The 24,645-nt window shown below is 39.9% G+C and overlaps 1 protein-coding gene across 2 annotated transcripts in view; it reads right to left on the bottom strand.

The window, feature by feature from the left end:
- Positions 1-1,113: 1,113 nt before the first annotated feature.
- LOC129766631 (transmembrane protein 132C) overlaps positions 1,114-24,645 on the bottom strand; it is a 110,944-nt gene continuing 87,412 nt past the window's right edge. The window contains exons 2-15 of one of the 2 annotated variants that reach the window (XM_055767211.1): positions 15,701-16,565; positions 15,461-15,634; positions 15,166-15,391; positions 14,970-15,113; positions 14,707-14,909; positions 14,336-14,648; positions 14,028-14,275; positions 13,778-13,970; positions 9,190-9,280; positions 8,737-9,126; positions 8,491-8,680; positions 8,313-8,433; positions 7,436-8,251; positions 1,114-7,380 (exon numbers count right to left, since the gene is read on the bottom strand). In XM_055767211.1, the coding sequence (XP_055623186.1) occupies positions 7,366-7,380; positions 7,436-8,251; positions 8,313-8,433; positions 8,491-8,680; positions 8,737-9,126; positions 9,190-9,280; positions 13,778-13,970; positions 14,028-14,275; positions 14,336-14,648; positions 14,707-14,909; positions 14,970-15,113; positions 15,166-15,391; positions 15,461-15,634; positions 15,701-16,565 (3,989 nt within the window). In that variant the 3' untranslated portion in view covers positions 1,114-7,365. Of the gene's footprint in view, positions 7,381-7,435; positions 8,252-8,312; positions 8,434-8,490; positions 8,681-8,736; positions 9,281-13,777; positions 13,971-14,027; positions 14,276-14,335; positions 14,649-14,706; positions 14,910-14,969; positions 15,114-15,165; positions 15,392-15,460; positions 15,635-15,700; positions 16,566-24,645 lie in introns of both variants that reach the window. The other variant, XM_055767207.1, reaches the window with a different exon arrangement.

Raw genomic sequence — 24,645 nt, 5'->3', positions numbered from 1 at the left:
ACTTGCATTACATCAAGTGACATGGTATTTTTCGTCTTGATGATCATAGTGTGCTGACTTGCAACATGCTTTGATTGTCAAAACACTCTGACAAACTCCCCCTTATTCAACGCGGCGAGTGACGTGAGATAGCAAAGTTCCTCGCTCTATTGTGGAAGCTACCTTACTTTTCAACTTCTTTTTGATACCCGAGTCGATAGCATATGAGGACACGACTTCAAATCTCACCTAGAGATAAACTATTGTCACGGCATTCGCCTACGGGAAAGCAGTGACTTGATCCATCTCACCTCATTCGCCGCGCGGAATAAAGAGGACTATTTAGCCTCATAGAGTGAAGAATTTGTTTTAGAGGCGAATGAACTGAAAAGTTTAAAGCCTCTTAAATTCAACATCATCATCATCATCAATTTGTTTTGTCGGTTTATGCTTTGTTGCACGTCGTTTGGTGGTAATGTTGCAATGGTTGTCATAGTAGCCCAAATATATGCAGTAACAGCGACAAATTGCAGCAATAGTCTTACGCCTCTTACGCCTGAAAATGGCAAATGTGTAATGTATCATTTGCAATGATATAGAATGAATACTCTTACGCCTGGTAATGGCTACTATATCATGTACAAATTATAGATACGATAAGACAATTAACATATACACGATTAAAATTCTGTTATAGCTAAAATGCTAATGAACCTGAATTAATAAACGAATGGAATAAAAAAATGAGAAATTATTGGATTTTTTAATATCCGGTATCCGGTCGGATAGCAAACATTGGTCGAATAGGGCGGATACCGGATGGTTATCGGATATCCGTTTCATCTTCAAATATTTTTTTAAAATTGAAACACACGAGATTTCCGTGTCTGAATGTTGACGGGTTCAACCTTGCAAAGATCTATTGAATGTATGACAATTCAAACTGCGGTTGGGCGTTGCGTCACTTACGGCATCTGAATTCATTCCTTAGATGAAAAGTTGCTGATCTATCATTCTTGGATCATTTCTTATAACATAACATTGCTTATAACTTTTTAACATTTTTATTTTTTTTATATATGGTATCGGATTTCTTTCCATTCTACTCTTGAAATTTGTGCAAAGAACCGCGGATATAAGCACTTTTTGTTTATTTTTACAGTTACAAATAATTTCTCGTTTATTTGTTTATATTTTGTATTCATTCAAATAATTTATTTAAATAATAATAATATAATAATAATAATAATGTCGTTTCATGCACGGATTTCTTCCTTTCGTCGATCGCATCGTGTTTCATTTTTTTTTTCACCATTCATTTTGTTCTTTTTTTTCGCGTATATAACTTTTTTTCTATTTTTCTTCATTCCGAGAGTTTGAGGGTTCGTATGCAATTGTTTTAGTATATGCATTTAATGTCGCCGCTAATACATATCTGACATTAATGCTTTCAATTTGGTTTGTTCTTTTCTTTTTTTTTTTTTGTTATTTTATTTTTGTTGTTGCATTTGCACTCTAAAAAACGAAATACTTTATGTTTCCTCCGAAATTTGGATGATTGCATGGGTTTGACTAATGCTATTCACTCGGGTCTCGCTCGGTATCGGTGGTAACTGTATCAATTTAAACACTCACGAGAAAATTAGTTCACGGAAAACAAAAAAAACAAGAATGGTTCAACAAGTGTTTGCAATTGTCGACTTCTGGAAGATTTCTTAGACTCAGGTATCACTGGGTTCACTGAGATATTGATTGGTGGGGGGCGGAACGGGAAATAGTTTGAAAACTGGTTCATAAAATCTGTTTACGTATAAATTAATCGATACAATTAGTCAACAAAAAGCAACTGTAGGTTTGGCTCTCCCCGAAAGACAAAGCTTTCTTCGGGAGTTTAGTTCAATTATAACAAAATCACTGTATGGAGAGGAGGTTCGCATTTTTAAAGGGATACATTTACCATTTTTCTCGTTTCGAAATTTTGAAGCATTCACATTCACTTTCTTTTCTGTTTTTGTAAATCATGCAAAATGAAATCAAATGTTATCAGCCCAAAAAGAGACCTGAATCTGGGTGTGCGTTGTCAATAGCTCGGGTTAAATGGACAGGGAGATAACAAAGGCATCGATAATTGACAGTTAAGCACTTAAGCCCACAAAGAAACGTTAAGCAATAGAATTCGACAGGTTTTGAGAAGCGTTCATACGTTGGAAGAATCACACGTTTTTTTGTAAAACTGGTTTGGTTCGTAGTAATTGCGGTTTTCTTGTAGTGTTATATGTATATATTCGCATGTATAGAGCTTACATTTTATTGTTTTGCATTCTGGGAGCTTACAACAGCGATATATGCGTTTAATAATTTTATTGATTTGGTTCACAATGTTTGTTTCTCAAGCAGGTTTCTGTGTTCAGCATTTTATATATAGGTTCTTTTAATTTATGTATAATATAACGCATTTTCGTTTGTTTCTGGGTTCGTGTAGGTTATTACTCTCCCATTTGCCGCGAAGCTAATCCTTTCCCCTTCATTTAATAGTTTTCGATTTGTTGTTCTACGACTCACTAACTATTTGAAAAAAAAAGATATATTTGTTCTGCGCTTCGACTATTCTAAACACGTTTGCTGTTTGTGATTTTCGGCTTGCATTACTAATCTCGTAGTTTTTCCCTACATTTCTGGCCATGCTTCTTGTCGTCTGGTTGTATAAATAGTTCTAGAAATCATATCTCCATAACGTTATATCGAATACAAAATATTTGCATATTTTTGTTTTTTTTTGTATCCATTTGCTTTAAATTTTTCTATATATGTAGATGCATTAGTTTGTTTGTCACTTTGTTGTATTACTCTTCGTTAGTCTGATATCTGCGGATTACGTGTATAATCAAGCTCATTTATAAACAATATATATTTTTAGCTGGTCATTTTGGTTGTGTTACTGTGTTATATTGGAAAAATTGGCGACGCGTTGATAATCCGGAAAGCTTCGTCTGAATGACTACACTCTTGTTCGACTTTTGCTTACGTTGCCAGCTAGACACCTATTCTCCAGATTTTCTCCGCAATCTGCGTATGAACCTTTGTGTTGGAACCACTCTTTAGCTTGGTTAGAGAAAGGACAATTGCCGGAGAGGAGGAAGGATGAGAGAGTATAAGCGAAAACCGCGCTATCGAGTAGAAGATAGAATATATTTTTATAATAGTTTTCTTATAGTTTTGCGGTAATGATTTGTCTCTCAGCGTAGCTGTTTACATATAGCCCCAAATCTCGAGTATGCGATATCTGTGAGTATGTGTGTAGATACGAACAAAAACATTTCTAACAAGACAAAAACTCTTTTGACGCAACTGAAACAAACGAATGTTTTCTCCAAACATTATGATCGAATCCAGCAGAGACGATATATGGGCTACTACTGGGAATGTCGTTGCATCCCTGCTGGTGGTTTGATCGTAACGAATATTGTTCCAAATAAAAAAAAAACAAAACAAAACTACTAACTGATACGAACAAAAATGAGTACATCTTTTCAATGAGTAATAGGTACATGAGTTATTTCCATACTTTTCTTGTTTAAAGTCGCACAATGAACACCGATTTGCATTTTTAGATTATTTAATTTTTATCCTCTTGCCTTTCTTCTAGCATCAATGAAATCCTGCTTACCTTTCTGCCGCTGCTGCTTCTAAGCCTAACGATTTCTTAACAAACTAATTTTTGGTATCATTTTCCGTACAGACAGATGTGTGTGGCTTGATGTTACAGCATTGTTATGGCAGATATTTACTTAAAATTTAATCTTGAAATCACTATACCTGTTCAGCTCGACACGACAGAAAAAAAAGTCAAAACAGTAAGCTCAACAGAGTGCAAATCTTGTTTTCTGCCACGATATCGAATGCTATGTACAGAATTTAAAATAGCATATCAATCTGATATGTTAATGATCAATTTACAAGCTTCTTTCTTTGCATTTGCATGTTCTATTCTCTCTTCTCATTATAATATGAAGCAGTTTAATAAGTTTAATGCTTTAACGAACTCTCACAAAACAGTTGCCAATTGTGTGCAGGATTTGCCTTGGGTAATCGATATATATATGTATAAAATGTTTCATTTTTGTGTTTTAAAGCTTCAATTATAATTTATAAGGTATGTGTGAGTTTATCTCCTATACACTGTCTCCAACTTAACCTTAATAACTGTATTTCATAATATATACTTTTGCGTTAATTACCATTTAATTGTTTTCTTAAATTTGTTTAAATGAATGACTAGAGTGTTAATTTGATTTATTGTTGTTTGAATAAATTATAATACAGTGAGTTCCACTTTGCTCAATACGACTGCCCATCAGCGGAACTGCTTGCCAAAGATCCTGCCCGATTCCTACGAAATATAAGCAGCACCAGAAGCGTGTCCAACCTGTGTGTATGTGTGAGGGATGTTTGAGTGCAATTTCTATTCTGTTGATCAGTTCATATATTTTCGCTTATGTATCCATCCTGACCAACAGGTTCCAACAAATTCTCTCAGAACAGAGTGGCCACTCAATTTCAATTTTTCGAATTCCCGCATTTTTCTCGACTTTTTCCCTGCCTTTTTCGCATGATTTCACGGAACTCCCGACTCCCAATAATGAAAATTTAATAATATTGTGTCATTAGTTGAAATTGTTTTTTTTAACCACAATTGCAAAAATATGTTTACTTTATGGTTTCCAAGTTCCGCATGTGACAAAAAGTTCGACGGTCTCAGCAACAGATTTTGGGCTGGATGTAGGCTTCAGAAGATACGGACAGGATTTTTTTTATGTAAGTGCGCCTTGGACCTGAAGCGCTTCAAAACGTATCAAATCCACCCCACCTCTATTTACTCAGAATTCGAAAAGTGTCATTTATTAGAATAACTGATAAGAACCTTATTGATTACATCCAAATAGATTTTGAGCATGTTCCGGATACTCTCTATGATCAGTCCATAATACGACTCTTCTTTCAATCGAAATCCTACAATTAATTTAATGTAAGTCAAATTAAGTAATTAGTCTGAACAATCAGAATTTAAAAAAAAAGCAATCATGTTTTAAAACTCATTATGTAACTCAGTAAGGTATGTAGATTTGTTCAGATTTTCATTCAAAGTAATAACTTGTGCTTAGTTATTTTATTAACTATAAATCTATCTTGTTGAAATAACGCTGGACAAAAATGCTTAGCAGGAATACGAGCATATGAGACTAGATGAAGTAAATAACACGAAGTAAGAAGCACTATACCAATTTCCGATACTATACCAATCGAATCGGAAATTCCCTAAGATTTGTTTGAAATGCTATACATCACAATCCTCTAATCGTTAAACCGCTAAAATCATTGAAAACTCGGAGCATTTCCATTTTCCCATACATTTGTCCTGCCTATTTATGTGTTTACCTACCCGTATCGTCAATAACGAGCAAGCAACTAATGCATTCGCTTCTGCCCGTTTCCAACTTATTTCATATGAAAAAGCCATCCTTATTTAGAAATAATAGTTTCGAGTGAGCAAGCGATGGCAGCACAACGAACGAATAACTTTCATTCGAAAGATAAAAAGTCCACGCGTTATATGTTTGTCACTTTGTTATCCAAAAACTTGTTTCAATAGCTCTAAAATTGCTTTCAAAACAGGCTATTGAAATCACAATAATCGCTATATAAGCGAGCGCCGCTCGGAAATTCACTCAGTGATGATTGCGCAACGATTGAGGAATGATCGCTGGAGCCTGGGGAAATCGGCATAGCAAAATAAATGCAAGCAGCGGGTACTTTTGTACTGTGAGTTCAAGTTCGACAAGTGGTTTAGATTTCACTTTCATTCTTTCGGGCTTCATAATTTCCTCCATAACAGCACTTATAAGTTTCGTTAGGTCATCGAAAAGAAAAGGAGCCATCGGAGACTCTGTTTGATATTCACACAAAAACGATTCAACTGACGATGATGCCGCACAAAACATTATAGACACTACTGACATTTAGCGCACGCCTTATTCCCGTATCCACTTACACTTACGTTCCCACTACACTTACATCTCACTTCACTTCTTTGCACCTACTCCCGTTTCCACATATCGTGAAGTGTAAAAATGAACTTCATGTAGAAAGTGGAGATTCCAAAGTCGTTTCTAAGGGAAACGTCAGTTGTATTTTGATTTGTTTATCCACGAGTAGTGGACGAGTTGTTTCGAAAAAGAAATGCCATCGGCTACTACGATGAGTACAAGGAATCGCTCTGTTTACACAAACGAGAGCATGAAATGTTTACAGTTGCGTGTAATCTTTAATAATGATGTACTCATTTCTCATTGTTTTCGCGTTCACGTTTCCGAGTACACGGAAATAAGGCCCAAAGTATCATTTGAGTGAAGGCAGTGCGAGTAAGACAGAAACAAATCTCGATGAAAACAAAACACTAAAACACATCCAGCACCATATTAGAACGCCAAAAAAACACGACTTCCCGTCTTTTTCCCGATGGGTTTTGATTCCCAACTTTTTCCCGAATGGGTGGCCACCCTGCTCAGAAGAACTTCCGAAAATTAAAAAAAAAGTTTAATTCTCGCTAGAAACGGAGTAAGAAATGCCACTGTAGGTTTATCTTACATTACGATTAAGCCAAAGTAAATGTTGCATTTTAAATACTTGTTCGCTTGTTTATGCTTACATGCTTGATTTTGCTTACTATTACGTCACAAAACACAATCATACGAATATTTCAGTGAATGTTTCTCATGTAATACCACAATTGGGTGCCGGACACTGTACACAATATTTTCATCTTGCGCAGAGGTGTATAATTTTCGCTTTTAATTTACCTACGTATCTCAACTAGAGATTTATTTTTTCTCCTTGTTTGTTCTGTTAGTTCTGAAAACTTTGTTCGCTTCAAACGATCACTGCAAAGACGCTTTTCTTCTTCAACTTCAAACATATTTCGTTTAGTTTTCGTTCTTTCGCAGGAACAAATAATGGCGAAATGAGATCCATTCATAATACGATACGAAACATTATCTAAGCCAGACTCTACCGGAACCTGCATTCGGTGGCAACACATTGATTGATGATGTCTTGCGTCAGGGCGACGAAACTGATGAATGACCGATATTGTTATTTCAGTGGATGAGTTTTGGGGAACCAAAGAGTACGAAGAACTGGAACATTGAACGAAACGCGGGTCGCATCTTAGGCGTACGACTCGCTCAGATGTTCGAAGAAGTGCTCGAAGTTCGGGTCATTGATTCCGGGAATGCACGTCGGACTGCTGACGGGCGATATTGCCACGTTCCGGTACTGCTGCTGGAACGATGACAATATCTCGCGGATCTTTGCAATGATCTCTTGCACTCAGGCATTCGATTCCTGAAACAGAAAAACATCCACTCAAACTCGCTGAAACCTCAATTTAATGTCCTACCTTCAAATTGTCAAAATAATGCATAATTTGTTCGTAATCCATATCTAAGTCGTCCAGGCCGAGACTTTCGCCGGGCCCAAGTTCGCTGTCGGGTGTGTTTGCGAACATCGGATTGCCAACGACCGTCGGTTTGCTGTGCTTCAGTGGCTGCGGAGGCGCAGGGATCTTTGACTTTATCTGCTGCTTCTGGGGCTGTTCGTTCGGTGGCGTCACGAAGCCTCCGTTATCGTCCGAGTTGGAGTCAAGTGTTTTGGCTTCGTGCGCGCACTCCTCCCCATGGGAACGCCTTTTCTCTGCCACCGGCATTGGACTGATTTCTGCGGTTGTCTCCACCCTGATAGGTGAACATTCCCTAATACTACATCCCGCTACTGGATTACTATTTCCGAGGACCACCACCGTCGGTGGACTTCTGCTGTTTGACTGATTGTTGATGGTGTCAAACTTGAATGCCGATTTCTGAGCGCACTGTTGTACCAAACGTTCGGCCATGTGCAAATCGTCCGTATTTCTTTTGCTGGAGGGACCTGCCATTGGTTGCTGGGAAGCCACCGAGAATCCCATGTTCTCAAATGCGTGTGGAGACTTGGTTGTTGGCCGAACAATGGGCTGAACCGAGTACTGAGGAACACTGTTATTGAACAAAGCAGCGTTTATTTGCTGCTGAGTGAAATTAAGATTACGTTGCGAAGGATTTCCGTGGAGTTGTATCTCAAATGCTGGATTAGTGGCAGAGCAGTTGCCGCTGCTGTTGCGAGCATAACGGGGATGAAGACGTGGCCTTGGGTTTCGCATCTGAATCATCGGTTCCTGAGGCTGAACAAAGAAGAAAACATTATTGTTTAACTATCACGAATATAATTTCAAGACAATTTACCCTAGTGATGGGATTGGCAGTCACACCCATGCTTCTGTGAGGTGGAACCGGCGGACGATAGTCTATTCCATCGACGACAGGAACGCCATGTGGAGGAAGAGGTGGTGCTTTATCGTTTTCACTGAAATATGCCATTGCTTTCTAAATTATATATTTTGGTTCAAATCATTTCACTCACTTTAAGATTCGGCTTCTACGTTCTCTCTTAACGTAAGTACATGTGTTGACGGCACCATTTGGCTCCCCTACAGTACTCGACGGCAGTTGGATGTGATTTGGATTGTCAAAACTATTCACCTGAACAATACTCTCTTCCGCGTCGCCATATTTGGAGCTCATCGGGTTATTGATGATATGCATTCGTGAATCTGCTTGAAATATCTCGTTTTGAATCGCAACCTTGATTTATATTTCCACAACTTACCTCTATTGTTTCCACCTAGTTCATGTCCGTTGGTTGACCGATCCACAGTAGCGCGTCCCAGCCACACCCAATCGTGAGCATTGGTAGTGGATTCGGTGCCTTTGCCCCCCAGCACCGAAGCATTGCCCATTCCATCCCGCACACTGGCCTCCCCCGTCACATCAATCGACACCGGCCTGAACTTGGACGCGTAAACTACGCATGAAATGACAAAGACCCCAATCGCTAGACAGAAAGCTGCCAGCAGTACATACATTCCGATCTCCAGCGAGTTCGCGTCGGCGTAGACCATGCTCTTGTTGTTTGTGTATCCCGGGATACCACCGCGATGTTGTCGCGACGGCTGCAGGGCCACCGGTTCCTGACTGTTGTCATCCTTGAGCGGAATACCTATCAAAATATCAGCCAAATCACTTAGTTCTCGTCCGGGCTTACGATCTCGACCGGCTATACCGTCATTCTGAACCGTGTCCGGCCGGGTACCAACGTCGACGGAACTGAAGTCCACTTGTACTGATGCGACGGCACTCACCAGGGGCCCAACCTAGGGAGAGATCGGAATGGATGATTATTATTATAAGGTGAGAGAAAATATGGAAGAATGTTGAATGAATGCAAAAATTGTAATGTAAACTATTAGGAGCGCAACTAAGTTATCAGATTTCATGACTCATTTAAAGAATTATCCCTCGTTAGCTAAATATTTTCATCAACTCTCTGATAAAATATAAATACCGTTAAGAATTTGACACTTTTTCAAAATACACCAAGTATAGCCCAACAAACGATCACGATTGGTTGGTAAACGACTGGGATAAGCGTACCATCGGTACTTCGCGTACCTGCAGGCATAAAATAGACCCCATAAGTGGTCCTTAGCTTCCTGTCCAGTAACTCCTAACCATAGTGAAGATCGGGTAACCAGCCCCGGTGGGATCTTGGTCGTATGCTGACAGAGAAGGGGGCGTCTGAGCGTCTGTTCACCATGTTAGGGGCGGTTGTGCCAGCGGGGACACTAAAAAGAGCTGTGCACGCCGGTCCTCCGGCGAAACAGGTGATGATGGAAAGGTTCGAAGGTGCGATCGTTCCAAGGTGGGTATACCATCTAGGTACAGCTTTCATCGTGATGGGGGAGATGCAGAAACAAGTGATTGGCTGGTGGCGAACCAAACGAAAGAATGCAGATTGAGGATGCGAGGCCACTTCTTTAATATCAGCATTATTAACGTCCACAGCCCACAGCACAATAAGGAAAAATTTTACGCGCAGCGAGAGTGTGAATACGATCTGGATGCTGCTCCCCTCGATGAATGCTGGAACAAACGTTTGACGACGAGTGCCGAGCGCTTCTGAACGAGAAGGATGCAGCACGCGCAGTCGTGCTGCAACGAGCGATTCGACAAAACGTGGAACGATACAGACTGAAGCGAAGGCAGCAAACACATCTCTTTCGGGAAAAAAGCCTCGCTTGGAAGTGCAAGAATTAGGAAGAAGGCATCTTGACGAACGAACGAGGTGATTCAAAAGGTGGAGCAGCACTACGATGAACACCTCAGCACCGCGCAGACAGGAGACCAAGACGGCGTTAATAAGAACTACACCGCTGCAGTGGACAACGACGGCGTGCCAATTTGAAGATCCCTTGAATTTTAAGGTTGGAATAGCAGCAGAAGAAACTATCAGAACAATGGACAGCGAAAAAGATCATTTTTAAGCATGTTTATCGCGGTTTTTCCATGGAGATGATCAAGCTAATTAGAAAAGGATTCGGTTTTGTTGATTCGACGATCAAGCCTGTGGCATTGTTAAATCCCAGAAGTTTTTCCAATTTGAAAAGCATCAATGTTGTGTTAGAAGCGTTTCCAGGATGCTACTGTAGAGTCCTTGAAATAGTACTGGTTATTTGATTCAGTGTTTGATTACAGGATCCATCTATAATCAATCACATTGATATACAGAACTCGCTTGGGGCGAATAGCGTGACCATCAATGTGTGCGCGTAGCACACTGCATAAACAAACGGTATCGAAAAGTGTGCGAATACACGAGACGCTTTCTTGCATCTCAATTATAGTCAGGAACGGGATCATTGTAGCAAAGCTCCCAATAACAGAACGCTACAATACTTTTTATTAAAGAAATTTGTTTTGAATATATACAGTTAGGGGCAAATCAAGTGCTTTGATACTAAAATTTAATAATATTCAAAAAATGGAGTTAATCGATTTGGCAAATGAAGCATCTATTTTGCCACCGAGAAAAGAGTAACGTTTGATCAATGTTAAAAATGTCAAAAATATTCTCAAAATAAAAACATGTCCTCACATCTGACATCACTGATCATACCGAGAAAAAGTGACAGAAGTCTCTCCAGTCTACCAAATAAAAAAATTCAATTACTGGATTGTGATATTTTGCTCGTCTCGACAGTGATTGAAGCCGAGACGAGACGAGACGAAACGAATTGCTCGTCTCGTTTTCTGGAATAGGGCCCTATATTGGCACCAATTTTTTCAATGTTTTTAATTGTTTTGCGTATTGAAAAAAAAGTTTCGTGTATTTTAGCATGTAAACATGTCGTTGTATCATAGTTTGTGTTGATTACATGCCTAGTTCTCGCGACCCGTTTAAGGGTTGAAGAAAAGACAACACGAAGTAAATAAATAAATTGGAAAAAAAGACATTCGATTTTTTGGTCAGTGAATCAGGGAATCGATCCCTACGCAGTTCCGAAAATCGATCCACCAAAATCGATCTTTTTATAAAGATCACCCAATCCTATTTGACGCCACTAAAAATTCCATAGGGTGGTCGGTTCAGGGCCAGTGGTCGGATTGGGGCCAGCTTCCCCTATGTTACAAAGAACTATTTTAAACATGTTAGCTAAGATATTAGGCTATCACGTCAATCACACATAACGTTGTAGAGGTTTATTCAATTTGAGAATAATCTTACAATGTGTTAGATTGTATGTAATTGCAATTGTAAGCGAACACACCGATCTTCAACTGATAAGGATATGGCTAAGCTCAGACGAATTCAGAATTCTGTTATTTTCATAATTTGACTTGCGATAAAACCATAGCAAAGTTGGTACAGATTCTGTAAATCATCGATTTGGTACAGCCTTTGCTGAGGGTTGCGGATCCAAAAATTGCTACTCTGAGAGGGCGAACACTGCAGGGAAGAGCAATGGGGAGAACTGATGTTCAGGTATAAAATTAGCACATTTCTTCAGAAAACACTTTGATTCTCATTGAGATCATCTAACAGGTACTTTCGCCAATCACTGGCCGAGTTATCGGTGCTCGTGAAGTTCGAGTTGGAAGCGATAAAGTCAGTATAAACAGCTTGTTGGTACGCGTCGAAACTTCCATTTTTCAAAAGAAGATATGAAATCTAAAGAAAACACACGCAGGGGATAACAAAACTTAAAATAGTGAAACAAAATAATGGATTTATTGGGAACTGGAATGCAGAACAAATTGATTTGATCAAAATAAAATAACCAGTACTATTTCCAGGACTCTACAGCTACAATGGAAATATACAAGATCTGGAGGATTCATTCGGTATTCTAAAAATAAAATTACTCCGTAAGAAAATCACATTTTCAGAAAACGCGCATTTGCAGGATTGGTGGACAAAAATTGAATGTCTACAAAGAATTGACGGTTCGCTCGCATTTTCGGCTCTTCGATGTCCTTCCTTGGCAAGAATCGGTGCAGCCGGGAGTTGGAGAACTGCAGCCATGAATCGGGTTTATTGACGAAAAGTTTTGAATCAGATCTAATATCTCAATGGGACGTTGAATCATTGTAAATGAATAAATAAAAAATGTAAATAAACGTCAAAAAAGTAGTCGAAATTTTGAAAACTGAAAACGTTGATTTCCAAACTGAGAAGTTTCTAGGACGAAGTTTCGGAAAGCCAATAGTGGCTAGCGGTACCAAGATGCCGTGAACATTTCAAGGCCAATCATTAGACTGCATTAGAAGTTTTACATATAATTGTGAAATGAGATTTCTATGAAACGCAAATTCTACAGTGAGTTTGAAGCAGTTACTAACGATTACGTTTCCGTGTGACTTATCAAAATTGAAATTTAAAAAATATTTGCGGCATACCTTAACCCTTTGAAAGGCCGTGGAAACTAGGAAACGCATGACTCCAAATTCAGAGAACATAATCCTTAAATGAGTAATTACACATATATACTAGTGATTAAACGAATAGTAAATACAAACTAAGAAAGCTAAGAAAGAGCCCAATATCCGGCCTCGAAGCTGGCCGGATACCGGAAAGTTACCGGATATTCGTTTCATCTCTAAAATATACCATTGATGAAAAAATCGAGGGGCCGTATCCGAGACACGACCGCTTAGGACGTAGGACTACGCAATATTAATTTTTTGAAATTTGTTAGTTTATCATTTCGGATATTATTCGCGAATACGTCGAAATTTCATAAATAACTCTTTAGTAAAAAATTCCGGGGACCCTGAAAAGGTTTTATGGCTTGCGTTGTTTTGTAGAATCATTTCGAGATGCAACGGTTCGAATGGTTGTGTTAATTACAATGTCAGATGCACCTCAAGTGAAATATTCGCTAGCGTTCACAGCTCGAGGGGAAACATAAAACACAAAACGAGCAGAATAAGCGACCTTTGTTGTTTAGGGCACAGAAAGATTCTGAGAATTTTCCTCAAAGATACAATACTTATACGCTAGCGACAGCTTCTTACTATGCAAGGGTGGAGTTTACATCGCAAATATTCTCTTTTCGCTATCCCCCTTCATTGTTTCTATTCTAGCGGCTGCATTAGTTACCCGTTATTGACAGCCCTGTTCGGGAGCGCACACAAATGGACAGAACAAATGTATGGGGAAATGGGAATGCTTCGAACAAAAATTTTCTACAAGACTACAAAAATTTTCCATTGAGACATGTTTGTCTGAATACTTAATTACACACCTAGCAAAGACTTAACATCTAACCGTGTCAGCAAAATGACATGACAAAAATCACTCGTTAACGTACCTGTTTCGCAACCGGAATATTCCGTCTGAGGCGACATTCCTCGGACAGCAATAGAGTAACCGTCAGCAGATTGCCATTGCCCTCTCCAACCGCAATCACACGTGGATGATGCGAGGCTAGCATTGGAGCGAATGCAACCACATCCGTGTCCAAACTTTCCACCAGCAAGAAGTAATCATCTACCGAAATGTCTCTGCAATAAATTAAATACCATTACGACAGCTCTTGACCCAATACGTTATGCGAATACCTTAGCGGCGTTCTTGAGCCATCTGAAAACTCCAGATCAATATCCAGCAACCCTTCTTGATACTGGGCTGTCAGCTTTCTGGTAACCGACGTTTCAGCAATGTAACCGTTCTCAATCGCATTATCGCTGGTAATCGACAGCTGAAGCCCTGAGACGACGCGTACCAACAATCTGTTTATACTGACTTTATCGCTTCCAACTCGAACTTCACGAGCACCGATAACTCGGCCAGTGATTGGCGAAAGTACCTGTTAGATGATCTCAATGAGAATCAAAGTGTTTTCTGAAGAAATGTGCTAATTTTATACCTGAACATCAGTTCTCCCCATTGCTCTTCCCTGCAGTGTTCGCCCTCTCAGAGTAGCAATTTTTGGATCCGCAACCCTCAGCAAAGGCTGTACCAAATCTGTCACTCTCAGTCCAGTTCGCCTGGAAATCAAATAGCTTATGCGACCAGAGTCCTGATCGGTTGCCAAGAAACGAGCGTAAACTTCAACTGGGCTTTGCTGATATCGTGCCCGACAGACACTTCGTTCTGACGATACGCCGTTAGCAAAATCAACTCCTGCATGGCCCCAGCTGTAGGCCCGCTTCTTGCGACGCATTTTGCTGTTCGCGCTCCTGAAAACGAGTTTGGTCATTGAGATTGTGCCAACTTCAAATGCCAATGATTACTCACGCATTGTGATCATCAGGTATCTTCCATCCTTTGATTTGCGATAGACGAAAATCGGCCACGGATACTTCTAGCGGAAATTCTGGCATCCACACTGTGAACTTTGCCAACCCTGTGTACGTTCCGTATTTGACTAGAACGGATGCATTCGAAGAGCCTCGGGCCTCTGAACCATCCACGTAGACTGAACTACATGATGATGAAACCTGTTAGAAAAACAATATTTTTAATCACGTTTGAACAACAGCTGATTTGGAGTTGCATACCTTTATGACACTCTCATCTTCAGCCTGACAAGAACTCTGCAATGTCACATCGGCTACCTTTCCCGACTGCGAAACGATGAACACCTTCATAGCCTGGGATACTTGTCGTCCGGTCAACACTGCGGTGTTCATCAGCGCCCAATTCTGTAAGAAATGCATTAGATTCGCGCTCACTAGAAACCCATATCAACCCTACCTTTGAAATCGGCAGCACTGCCTGAATATCATCTTTCTGTATGTCAAGCTTGGCCACAATCTTCTTTCTGCCCTCCTCGTGAGGAGCAGTGGAGACTTCCGCGGAAAGATGTTTAACTATTGGTCCATCGTGCACGTAGCTCACGGACCACACGATCCTCCCACCATCCCAGTGGTCTTTGGTATCATTCGCCACCTCCAGCAGCCAGGAAAATACTTCCATAACTCTGCGGGAAAAAAAATGTATAACGATTTGAATGATGTACTCCAAGAAAATGGAGAGAGATCCATCATACCTATTCGCGTTCACGTCTTCAGGTGTGCTAACCGGACTATCCGGATCTTGGTCCTTCCGGAAAGCGGTCACTCTCGCCACGGTATGTTTGGTATTCTCCTTTTCAACCGAAACGTTCCATTCCTCCGACGATGCGCTGGCACCTAGAATTCGCATTCCCGCTTTGACGCGTGCCCTAAAATCCATCGGAAAGACGATTGTCAGTTTAGAGGGACAGAGATTAAATTCTGTCAAAACCTACCTCACGATGAAAACCGCAACATTTTGTCCCGGCTCCGGATGCAGAAACACTGGAACATGAATCTTCGACAGCGGATAGAGGGGCTGCTGGGGAACCATCATGGTCAGTGTTTCATCCGCCCGCAGCTCCTTGTAGGTCATTTGGGACTGCACAAGCGGAACCTTTGCGAACGGTGTCAATGGTTGAATTTGTACCTTGGGTTCGCACATCTCAGGACTTCGGGCCGGCGGTTCAAAAACACTGTACGAGACTTGTACCATTCGCTGTGGGCTTTTTTGAAACGCAGCCGGACGCCCATCTTTCTCCGGTGGTGGCAAGGGTGACCACCAGTTGGCTGGAATAACAACTTCTGCTACGCAAACTCCATCCTCGCCTTCTGGCATGCAACGTCCTTTCAGAGGCGTTTTGTTGCCTATCGATGCATGCAGAAGAACACATATCTTCTGACGCTGAAGGTGTCCTCCCGGATCGGCACCGGCGTGAAATAGTACCCTCAACACGGGCGAGTCACGTGGTATGCTGTTCTTGACTAAGTGCGCCGAAATATCCAGGTGAAGATTGGACTGCTGGAGGTCCATCAACGCAGCGGTGGTGTTCTGTGTGGAATCGCTAGACGATTCAAGCACATCTGGGACGATATACCTCGCTGGAACTGTTTGTTTCGTTGAGAAGGGGCCATAGCTGGCGCGAATCGATACAGGTTGACTAGTTTGTACGACTGTGAATCTGTCTATCGAGAGGACCGAATCGATGCTCGGTCGCCCTTTGCTCGAGGACGATGACACCGAGCTCTGGCGAGGAGAATGCTTGAGAAAGAAGCCACTGTCTGGCGTCTCGAAATGAACTTCCACTGCAAAGGCTGTGCCTGTGGGGGATAAAAAGAAATCAGAGATAATGGGGATTAGTTGATTGAATACACCTGAATATGTGCCATTAATAAACACAAACTAAATTGGTATTACCTAAGTGACACACGTCATTATCTTATCTCTAGACTAAGGCTAAGTAAATGAGATTCAGTTTCGAGATGTTTGCTTTTAATCTTCACTTCGCATTGCAGTCTGATTGAAAAAAATTATTGTTCGTTGTTATATATTTCTAACGCTGATAAGTTTATCGCTACCACAGGAAGTGGGGTCGATTTCGGAGGAAGTTGCTGTCAACTTCGATGCAAATTTAAACTAATTTATATGATTTCCTTGTCCACAGCAGCCAGGCAATCAGTAAACAAACGAGCGCGTTGTTTTCAAACTCTGCTCGGACTCATTTCCGCTGATCTTTCAACCGCAGCGAAAGGAATATAAAAAAAACTCTAGAAGCGAGCCGTCATTCGAGAGGCGCCTTCAAATGCGAACTCCAAAAAAAAAGCAAGCATCTTATTTTAAGCATTTATTTCGTGCATTGCGATCCGATGATGAATCTGTTCAGCAAACAACAGTGCATACGCGTTGACTGGCGTTGGCGGTAATCCTCGTCCTACCTTTTCACACATTGAGAGCGCATGCTGTTGCGAATTATACCAACGATATGATCTTTGACTGTGCCAGTCTGAGCCGATGATTCAAAAGATCTCATTATATTTTGCAACAAGCTTAGAGGAGACAGCGTTCTCCGACTGTCGACTACCCACTGTCCGGTGTCTGTTCAAGATGCTATGGACAATGGGTGCATTGCCAATTTCCCGTACTTGAGACTGCAATAACACGTCGAGTATAGTTGAACAAAATTGTTCAATTTTAAGCTGTAAACGACTAAGCGGGGGATCGTAGAGAACATTTTGAATCGAACCAAACGAAATCGAACCCCCCCAAGAGACGATGGAAAATGGTTTAGCCAATTGAAGCCGTAAAATAAACATACTTTCGAACGTAAGTACTGGGTGTGGGATTCGTCGTTAACAGTTTATATTAGACTCCCAAAAATTAACAATGGATCTGAACAAGCACTAAATTAAATTGTCTGGAGAAAGTGGTAAATTATAAGCACCCGGGTTTAGTTATTTTCACGTAAGGTTTATCGATGCATCAAATGAATAAAAATTGAGAAGAAAGCAGTATGCGGCCAATATAGTCATACAATCCTTTGTCGATTAGTAGCGATTTATCATTCGCTTTAACACGTTAAAATGCATTTTATCATATTATCAAATAAATATTCCATTCAAGTTTTCGACATTCGCTGAAAAAACACTGCTTCACACAGTGCATTCGCTAACGCTATTGCAAATGACAGCGAATGTTTTCTTTTTCCCCCACTCTCCAACCACTAAGCAACTGCAAAAAGTATGCTAACAATGTGGCTTCTTTCTGCTCTCCCCCTGCCACCAATCACCCGCACATGATCCTTTCGCAACACGACCCTACCTCATCTTCACGCCAGTGCCAGTAGTGGTCATTTATGTACTCCAGTTGGGCGATATGGGCGACCAGGAGCGGCTAAAATAATTCACATGGCACGGGAGGCAAAGCCGTATAAGCTCGGATTAGAGCAAGAGGTGCTCGGGCCAATTGAGGCTATACGGGCGGACACCAGGATTACCCAACCGCAAGATTTGCCTCCACAAATGGGAGGATACTTTTCATCCCACTTCCCTATTCACGGCAACGTCCAACTGTCGGAGCGTGATGTTGCCCGGAAAAGTGGGTACCACTCACTAATAGCAGCTGTGAAATGATCTTCAAAAACATTAATATAAAAGTACCGTCCGTCCAGGAAAATGTACAGCGAGCAAAAAAAAATACCTGATCTGAGTCCTAATAGAGAGCAAAGCCGGTAAAAGCGTGGACCGTAAATTAACGAGTGTCATTTGCATATTTGTGAGTTTGTTTGGCAAGTGTGCCGAAACTATGTCGATGGTGATGATGATGTTTAGCAGGTTATTGGCGCTTTGATGAACTCTTCTTGGTATACAGTCTCTCTTTTTTTTCCTTCTTAGCATCGCCACTTTGATTGACAAGCGTGGGCGGGGTCGTATCGCTTTCGGAACGATAAAAAAGGTTGACCTCCGTGCAATGCTCGCGCTGTGGAACGTGAGGAACGTTTTTACTACGAGCGCGGCAGTGCGTAAGGTTCCGTTCGGATCCATTCAATTGTCTCTCGTTTTACTCCTACTGATATGACGGGTGCTTAGGATTATAACAGACACTGTTTTCGAAATCGTACGCACAATGTGCGTTTTATTTCATTGATGTTTCGTAATTCTGCGTTTGCTGGCCAGGATGTGATTTGAATTTAAGATACTCGTATGTTGTCGAAATTGTTTAGAAACGTCAGCATTTTTACAACTAGGCGCAAGATTATAAGATAAATAGTGGAACCCGGGGCAAGAGTGCCAATCTAAGCTAATACGCGTTTTTGAATGCTCTTTTGTTATATTTTTTCCATTTTATTTGCTGATTTGTTCATTTATACTTCTATTTAGGTGTAGCTATGCACCAAATTGTTCAAAAGTTATGTTTACTATGAAAATGTTTCATTTACAAAAACGATGCTTTTGGCTTGTATTTTTCCAGTACGGAGCAAGAGTGCCAATCTTATAAAAATATAATTTTTGATGAAAAAAGTACTGTAAAATTCACGGTGGTTCCAAAGAACGCAAACTCAAGTTCTGGTGGCGTTCACGAAAATCGGCAAGCCAATCTTCTCCGGCCAATTTGGATGTTTTGTCGAAAGAGTTATCTAAATTATTCACTCTGCGATTTTATACTCTAGGTTCGAGATGTCGTGTGTTGTCAGCCAAATAAAATAACTTCTGCATATTAATGATGTGACTCATGAGTTACTCCTTTTGTTGTTTAGAAAACACAGTTTTAAAACGGGCTAACTTCTGCACATATTTGGCCAATGTTCTACTGGGCAAACTATATCCCTCCGCAGCTCGTCTCCAAGATTTATAGAATGTACGGCAACAATCATAGTTTCCATCTGCCACTGGTTTCGGAACGAAATTCGTTCATATTTACAAACCATGACCACAACAAACACAACCACGATTACACTATTTGCGTTTGACAGATCGAATTCGAGGTTACGACTATGGCATTTTTACCCCGGTAATAATGGCTCCTTTTGCCCCGGAAGTTGAGAGATAACAAATTAATTTTTTATTGGAATAACTGCGTACGACTGAAATTAGTTCATATAATAAGTTGAAGAAAAATGATTATTCTATTTGTATTTATGGGCGGAGTCATGCAAACATATAGAAACTGAGGGTATTTCGTTAATTTGCGCCTGTGCGTTCTTATATAGATTGCAGTTGTAAGAAGCTCAGTTAGTATTTATCTGTTTTCCAATAAAACATATTTAAGGTTCAGGCTGATAATATGTGAGATATATGCAGTATCTGTTTAAAACAAAGTTCTGTAGTTAAATAATTGTAAAAGATGGAAATAGGCAAAATAATCACTCTTGCCCCGGGTTCTCCTAACTAGGTTTCCTGCTGCTTGAAACGGCCTAATAAACCATATTGTGATTCAGTCCAGTTGTCCAGGATGCTTTGTCTGAAACAAAATCGCTAAAGCCCACTGAAGCTGGTTCACTTAAAAAATATAAGAGCGGAAGAACATGCCAACATCGATCTTCTCATTGACCATGGCTATGGTCCCGACCAACTACCTTAAGGTAGCCAGGCATAACGTCGAAGCATTTTTGTAGAAGGCTTAATAAAAGTAATTTCAAGAGGAATATTTGTTTTATTGATTTATCTTTTGTGTTCTTTTTTAAAGCATACGTTAATATGGAAATCAACCTTCACCCGCCCTTCCGATTATACTCCGCTCTCCCTCGTCCTGGCCACTATAGGTTTTTTTAGTTTATGTTTAATCATTGAATTGCACACGACGGATTCAGGAAAAAAACCGCAACAGAAGTGAACATAGCTAACAGCGTGTTTCGTCCCACAGCTCAGAGAGTAAATATCACCGTATCAGAACGGTGCCAGAAACAAAATGTTTATGTTAACCAATGGCTCCGAAAACTTCCATCCTAACCAAATAACGGGATTATCTAATCAGAAATGAGCCCCTAAACGGACGGTTTAGTGTTTGGTGAAGACGAGAAGTCGAACCACGATGGGATATAGTGAACTGAGAAGTTAGAACGTTAGAACCACAACCTTCGTGGCTGCGGAATGAAGTCATCAAATATGCTGAAGACAGACACCAATGACTAGAAAAGTGTTGCACTGTGGTTGTACTGAAGCCTTGCTACGGGGTATAATTGGGATATATGTTTGATTAGATTAATATCTGCTGGAAACATTTTCCCATTACGTCAACTATGTTTGGCTCATCTCGCACTGTTTTGAATATGAATCAAACTAATGGCAACCATTTCTGGACTCACTTAAACCGGGATTATGTTCCCCAATTTAAGTCCAATTACCCTGAAATTCTTCTCTCTACTCTTTTTTCTAAAATTAGTCTAAAATTCTTCCATATTCTTGAATTGGATTTTCAAGGTAATAAAGGCATAATGCACTATTTTCAAATTGTATACTTTAACACGTTAAGTCCCGGATTGTTCTCGCTGCGCATTCCATTTAGCCCGTATCAAGAGCACTTGCTCTATATCAGTGTCGGTCCCCGCTCTCACAGATAGTTAGTGTACAAAAAGAAAATGATCGGGAATACGACTATACAGTAGTCACGCATCGTAAAACTTCCGAAAACAAACCATATAGTTTTGTTGATTTCTTATTTTGCAATTGTCAGGCCCAGTGATCAACGTTTTTTTAACGAAAGGCTCAACATCAGTCCATAGGGACCGACACGGGGTTCAACGTGTTAATGGCATCATATTTTGCCAGGTAATCTAGGTAATTGAATAATGAGAATTTTTCAATGACGATAGTAGACGATTAATTATTCTCAGTTTGAATTATTTCGAGATTATGTTCATTAATTTCATTCATACATAATTAAAAAATGAGGTTTGATTCCTGGAATGTCAATTTTTTCCCAATTAATATTATATTAACTCATAACATGACATTATCAGTACTCAAAGCTGTTAGAAAATTCGTTGCAAGATATTTCATATTCTCCAATAAGATTTTCTGCTGGGCCGTTCCGTTTCAAGAACTCCCAAATAGTCTGACTTCAATCTCGGGTTCAGAAAAGGCTACAATTTGGATCTTCTCCCAAGTAGTTGGAAGGACTTGCCGATCCAGCGTTTAAAAATGCTCTCATGCGAGGTAAGCGAAATTACCTCGGACATTCTTTGAAATATAGGCTTCATTTTGACATAATTTACAGGTATCGATACATCCTATAATTTATATTATTAGACATTTGCAAAAAAAAAGGAAAGTCAAAACCAATGATAAAATTTTTGCGTTAGCAAATTCCGTAAAAAACAAGCATCGTCCATTTATCAGCCTTTGTAGTTGTTTCAACTATTTTGTATGTTCATTTCATGTTGAGTGCTAGAGAATGTATGAACCTACAATAAATGGGTGAAAAAAATGGTATTTTATGCAGAAATCTTCATTAGGATTAATATGTGTTCGGAATATGAATCAAGTTTCTACGCATGATTCAAATTCCGAAAACTCATTTTCAAATGTAAATTTACTGAACTTCAATGTTAAAAATAATTGAATAATCAAAACTCTGAAATTATTTGGGTCTTCATTTTGATATCATTTACAGGTATCTATACAGCCTACAATTTATAATATTAATTAGTTGCAAAAAGTGACAGTCAAAACCAATGATAAAATGTTTGTGTTAGCAAATTCTGCAAAAAAACAAGCATCGTTGATTTTACAGTTTTTGTAGTTTATTCAACTATTTTGTTTGTTGTTTTCATGTTAAGTGCTAGAAATGGTAAGAATCTACAATAAATGGATGAAATAAAATGATATTTTATGCAGAAATCTTCATTAAAATTAGAGTTCGAAATATGAATCAAACTAATGGCAACCATTTCTGGACTCACTTAAACCGGGATTATGTTCCCCAATTTAAGTACAATTACCCTAAAATTCTTCTCTCTACTCTTTTTTCTAAAATTAGTCTAAAATTCGCATGATTCAAATTGCGAACACTCCATTTTTAAATGTGAAGTTACTGTTATGAATAATTTAATATTCAAAACCCTGACATTCTTTGGGCTATATATTTCATTTTAACATCATTTACAGGCATCGATACCGATATAGCGCCCTTGGTCCCGAAACCATGTAAACTATAAGAAACAAATACAATCAATAATTACAAAAGCAAAATCCAATTTTTTTTGCAAGCATTACATTTTTCCAAAGAAGACTAGCTAATTGACTTTAATTTGATATATCGATCATATGAATCGGTCCAGTAGTTTAAGTGTTATGCATTTTTGCTGTTCGGAATTTGAGACTAAAGTGTTCGGAATATGAGTCAGTGACAAAAATGGTGTTCGGAATTTGAGACAAATGTGATTAAACATATTTTTAATTTTTCGCCATGAATATGTATGTGTGAAACATTTTATTGTAGTCAAATGAAAAAGAAGGATCTATTGTATCCAAAAATCAAATTAATTTCGCGAAAGAGTACTATTTTGAGTAATAAGATACTGTTGAATTGACATCAAAGCTTAAGTGTTCGGAATATGAGACAAAACGGTAGGCTGTCAAAAAAGTCCTGCGGTATTTCCGTGAGGTGTCGTTGTAAGCACGTAGTTCTAGTTGTATTCATTGTATCGAGTCATACTATAGCTTGTTGGAAAAGTATTTTTGCGCGCTATAATATAGTCCTTGACAGTGTTTTGTTTGGTTAAGTCGTTCGTGAGTTATAGTGTCGCAAATATGGAGCAAAATAAAGAGAAAATGCGACATATTTTACAGTACTACTATGACAAAGGAAAAAATGCATCTCAAGCTGCCAAGAAAATTTGTGCAGTTTATGGATCCGATACAGTTTCCATTTCCACCGCACAACGATGGTTTCAACGTTTTCGTTCTGGTGTAGAGGTCGTCGAAGATGCGCCACGCTCCGGAAGGCCTGTCGTCGAAAATTGCGACAAAATCGCTGAATTAGCCGAGAAAGACCGGCATAGTAGCAGCCGTAGCATCGGCCAAGAGCTGGGGATAAGTCATCAAACCGTTATTAACCATTTGAAGAAGCTTGGATTCACAAAGAAGCTCGATGTATGGGTGCCACACACGTTGACGCAAAAAAAACATCTTTGACCGTATCGACGCATGTGAATCGCAACAAAATCGACCCGTTTCTGAAGCGGATGGTGACTGGCGATGAAAAGTGGGTCACTTACGACAACGTGAAGCGCAAACGGTCGTGGTCGAAGCCCGCTGAAGCGGCTCAGACGGTGGCCAAGCCCTCATTAACGGCCAGGAAGGTTCTGCTGTGTGTTTGGTGGGATTGTCAAGGAATAATCTATTATGAGCTGCTTCCCTATGGCCAAACGCTCAAGGTAGCACTCATGAAGAAGAGGCCATCTTTGATGAACAGAGGCCGCATTGTCTTCCATCAGGACAACGCCAGGCCACACACTTCTTTGGTGACGCGCCAGAAGCTCCGGGAGCTCGGATGGGAGGTTTTTTTGCATCCGCCGTATAGTCTGGACCTTGCACCAAGTGACTACCACCTGTTTTTGTCCATGGCGAACGAGCTAGGTAGTCAGAAGTTAGCCACAAAAGAGGCCTGTGAAAATTGGCTATCCGAGTTTTTTGCCGAGTGTCATTTCGAAAAAAATAATTTTTTTGTCAAAAATCGACACTCTGGGACTTTTTCGGAATACGAAACGAAACGTATGGTTTTGGGTACCAATAAAAATAGTTATCTCGATTTTTTCATTCGGAACTTGCTGCGAAATGTTGATTTGCTCGATAATATACCCTTTGCAAAATATTAGCACATTCGAACTTAATTTATTAGTGTCACAGACGTGAAAATTTGAGTTTTTTGAAAAACGAAAAATCACCGAAAATCGAGATTTTC

Source organism: Toxorhynchites rutilus, chromosome 1 (assembly GCF_029784135.1).
Source record: "Toxorhynchites rutilus septentrionalis strain SRP chromosome 1, ASM2978413v1, whole genome shotgun sequence".
Taxonomy (NCBI): Eukaryota; Metazoa; Arthropoda; class Insecta; order Diptera; family Culicidae; genus Toxorhynchites; species Toxorhynchites rutilus.
This window is presented reverse-complemented; position numbering and strand designations above follow the sequence as displayed.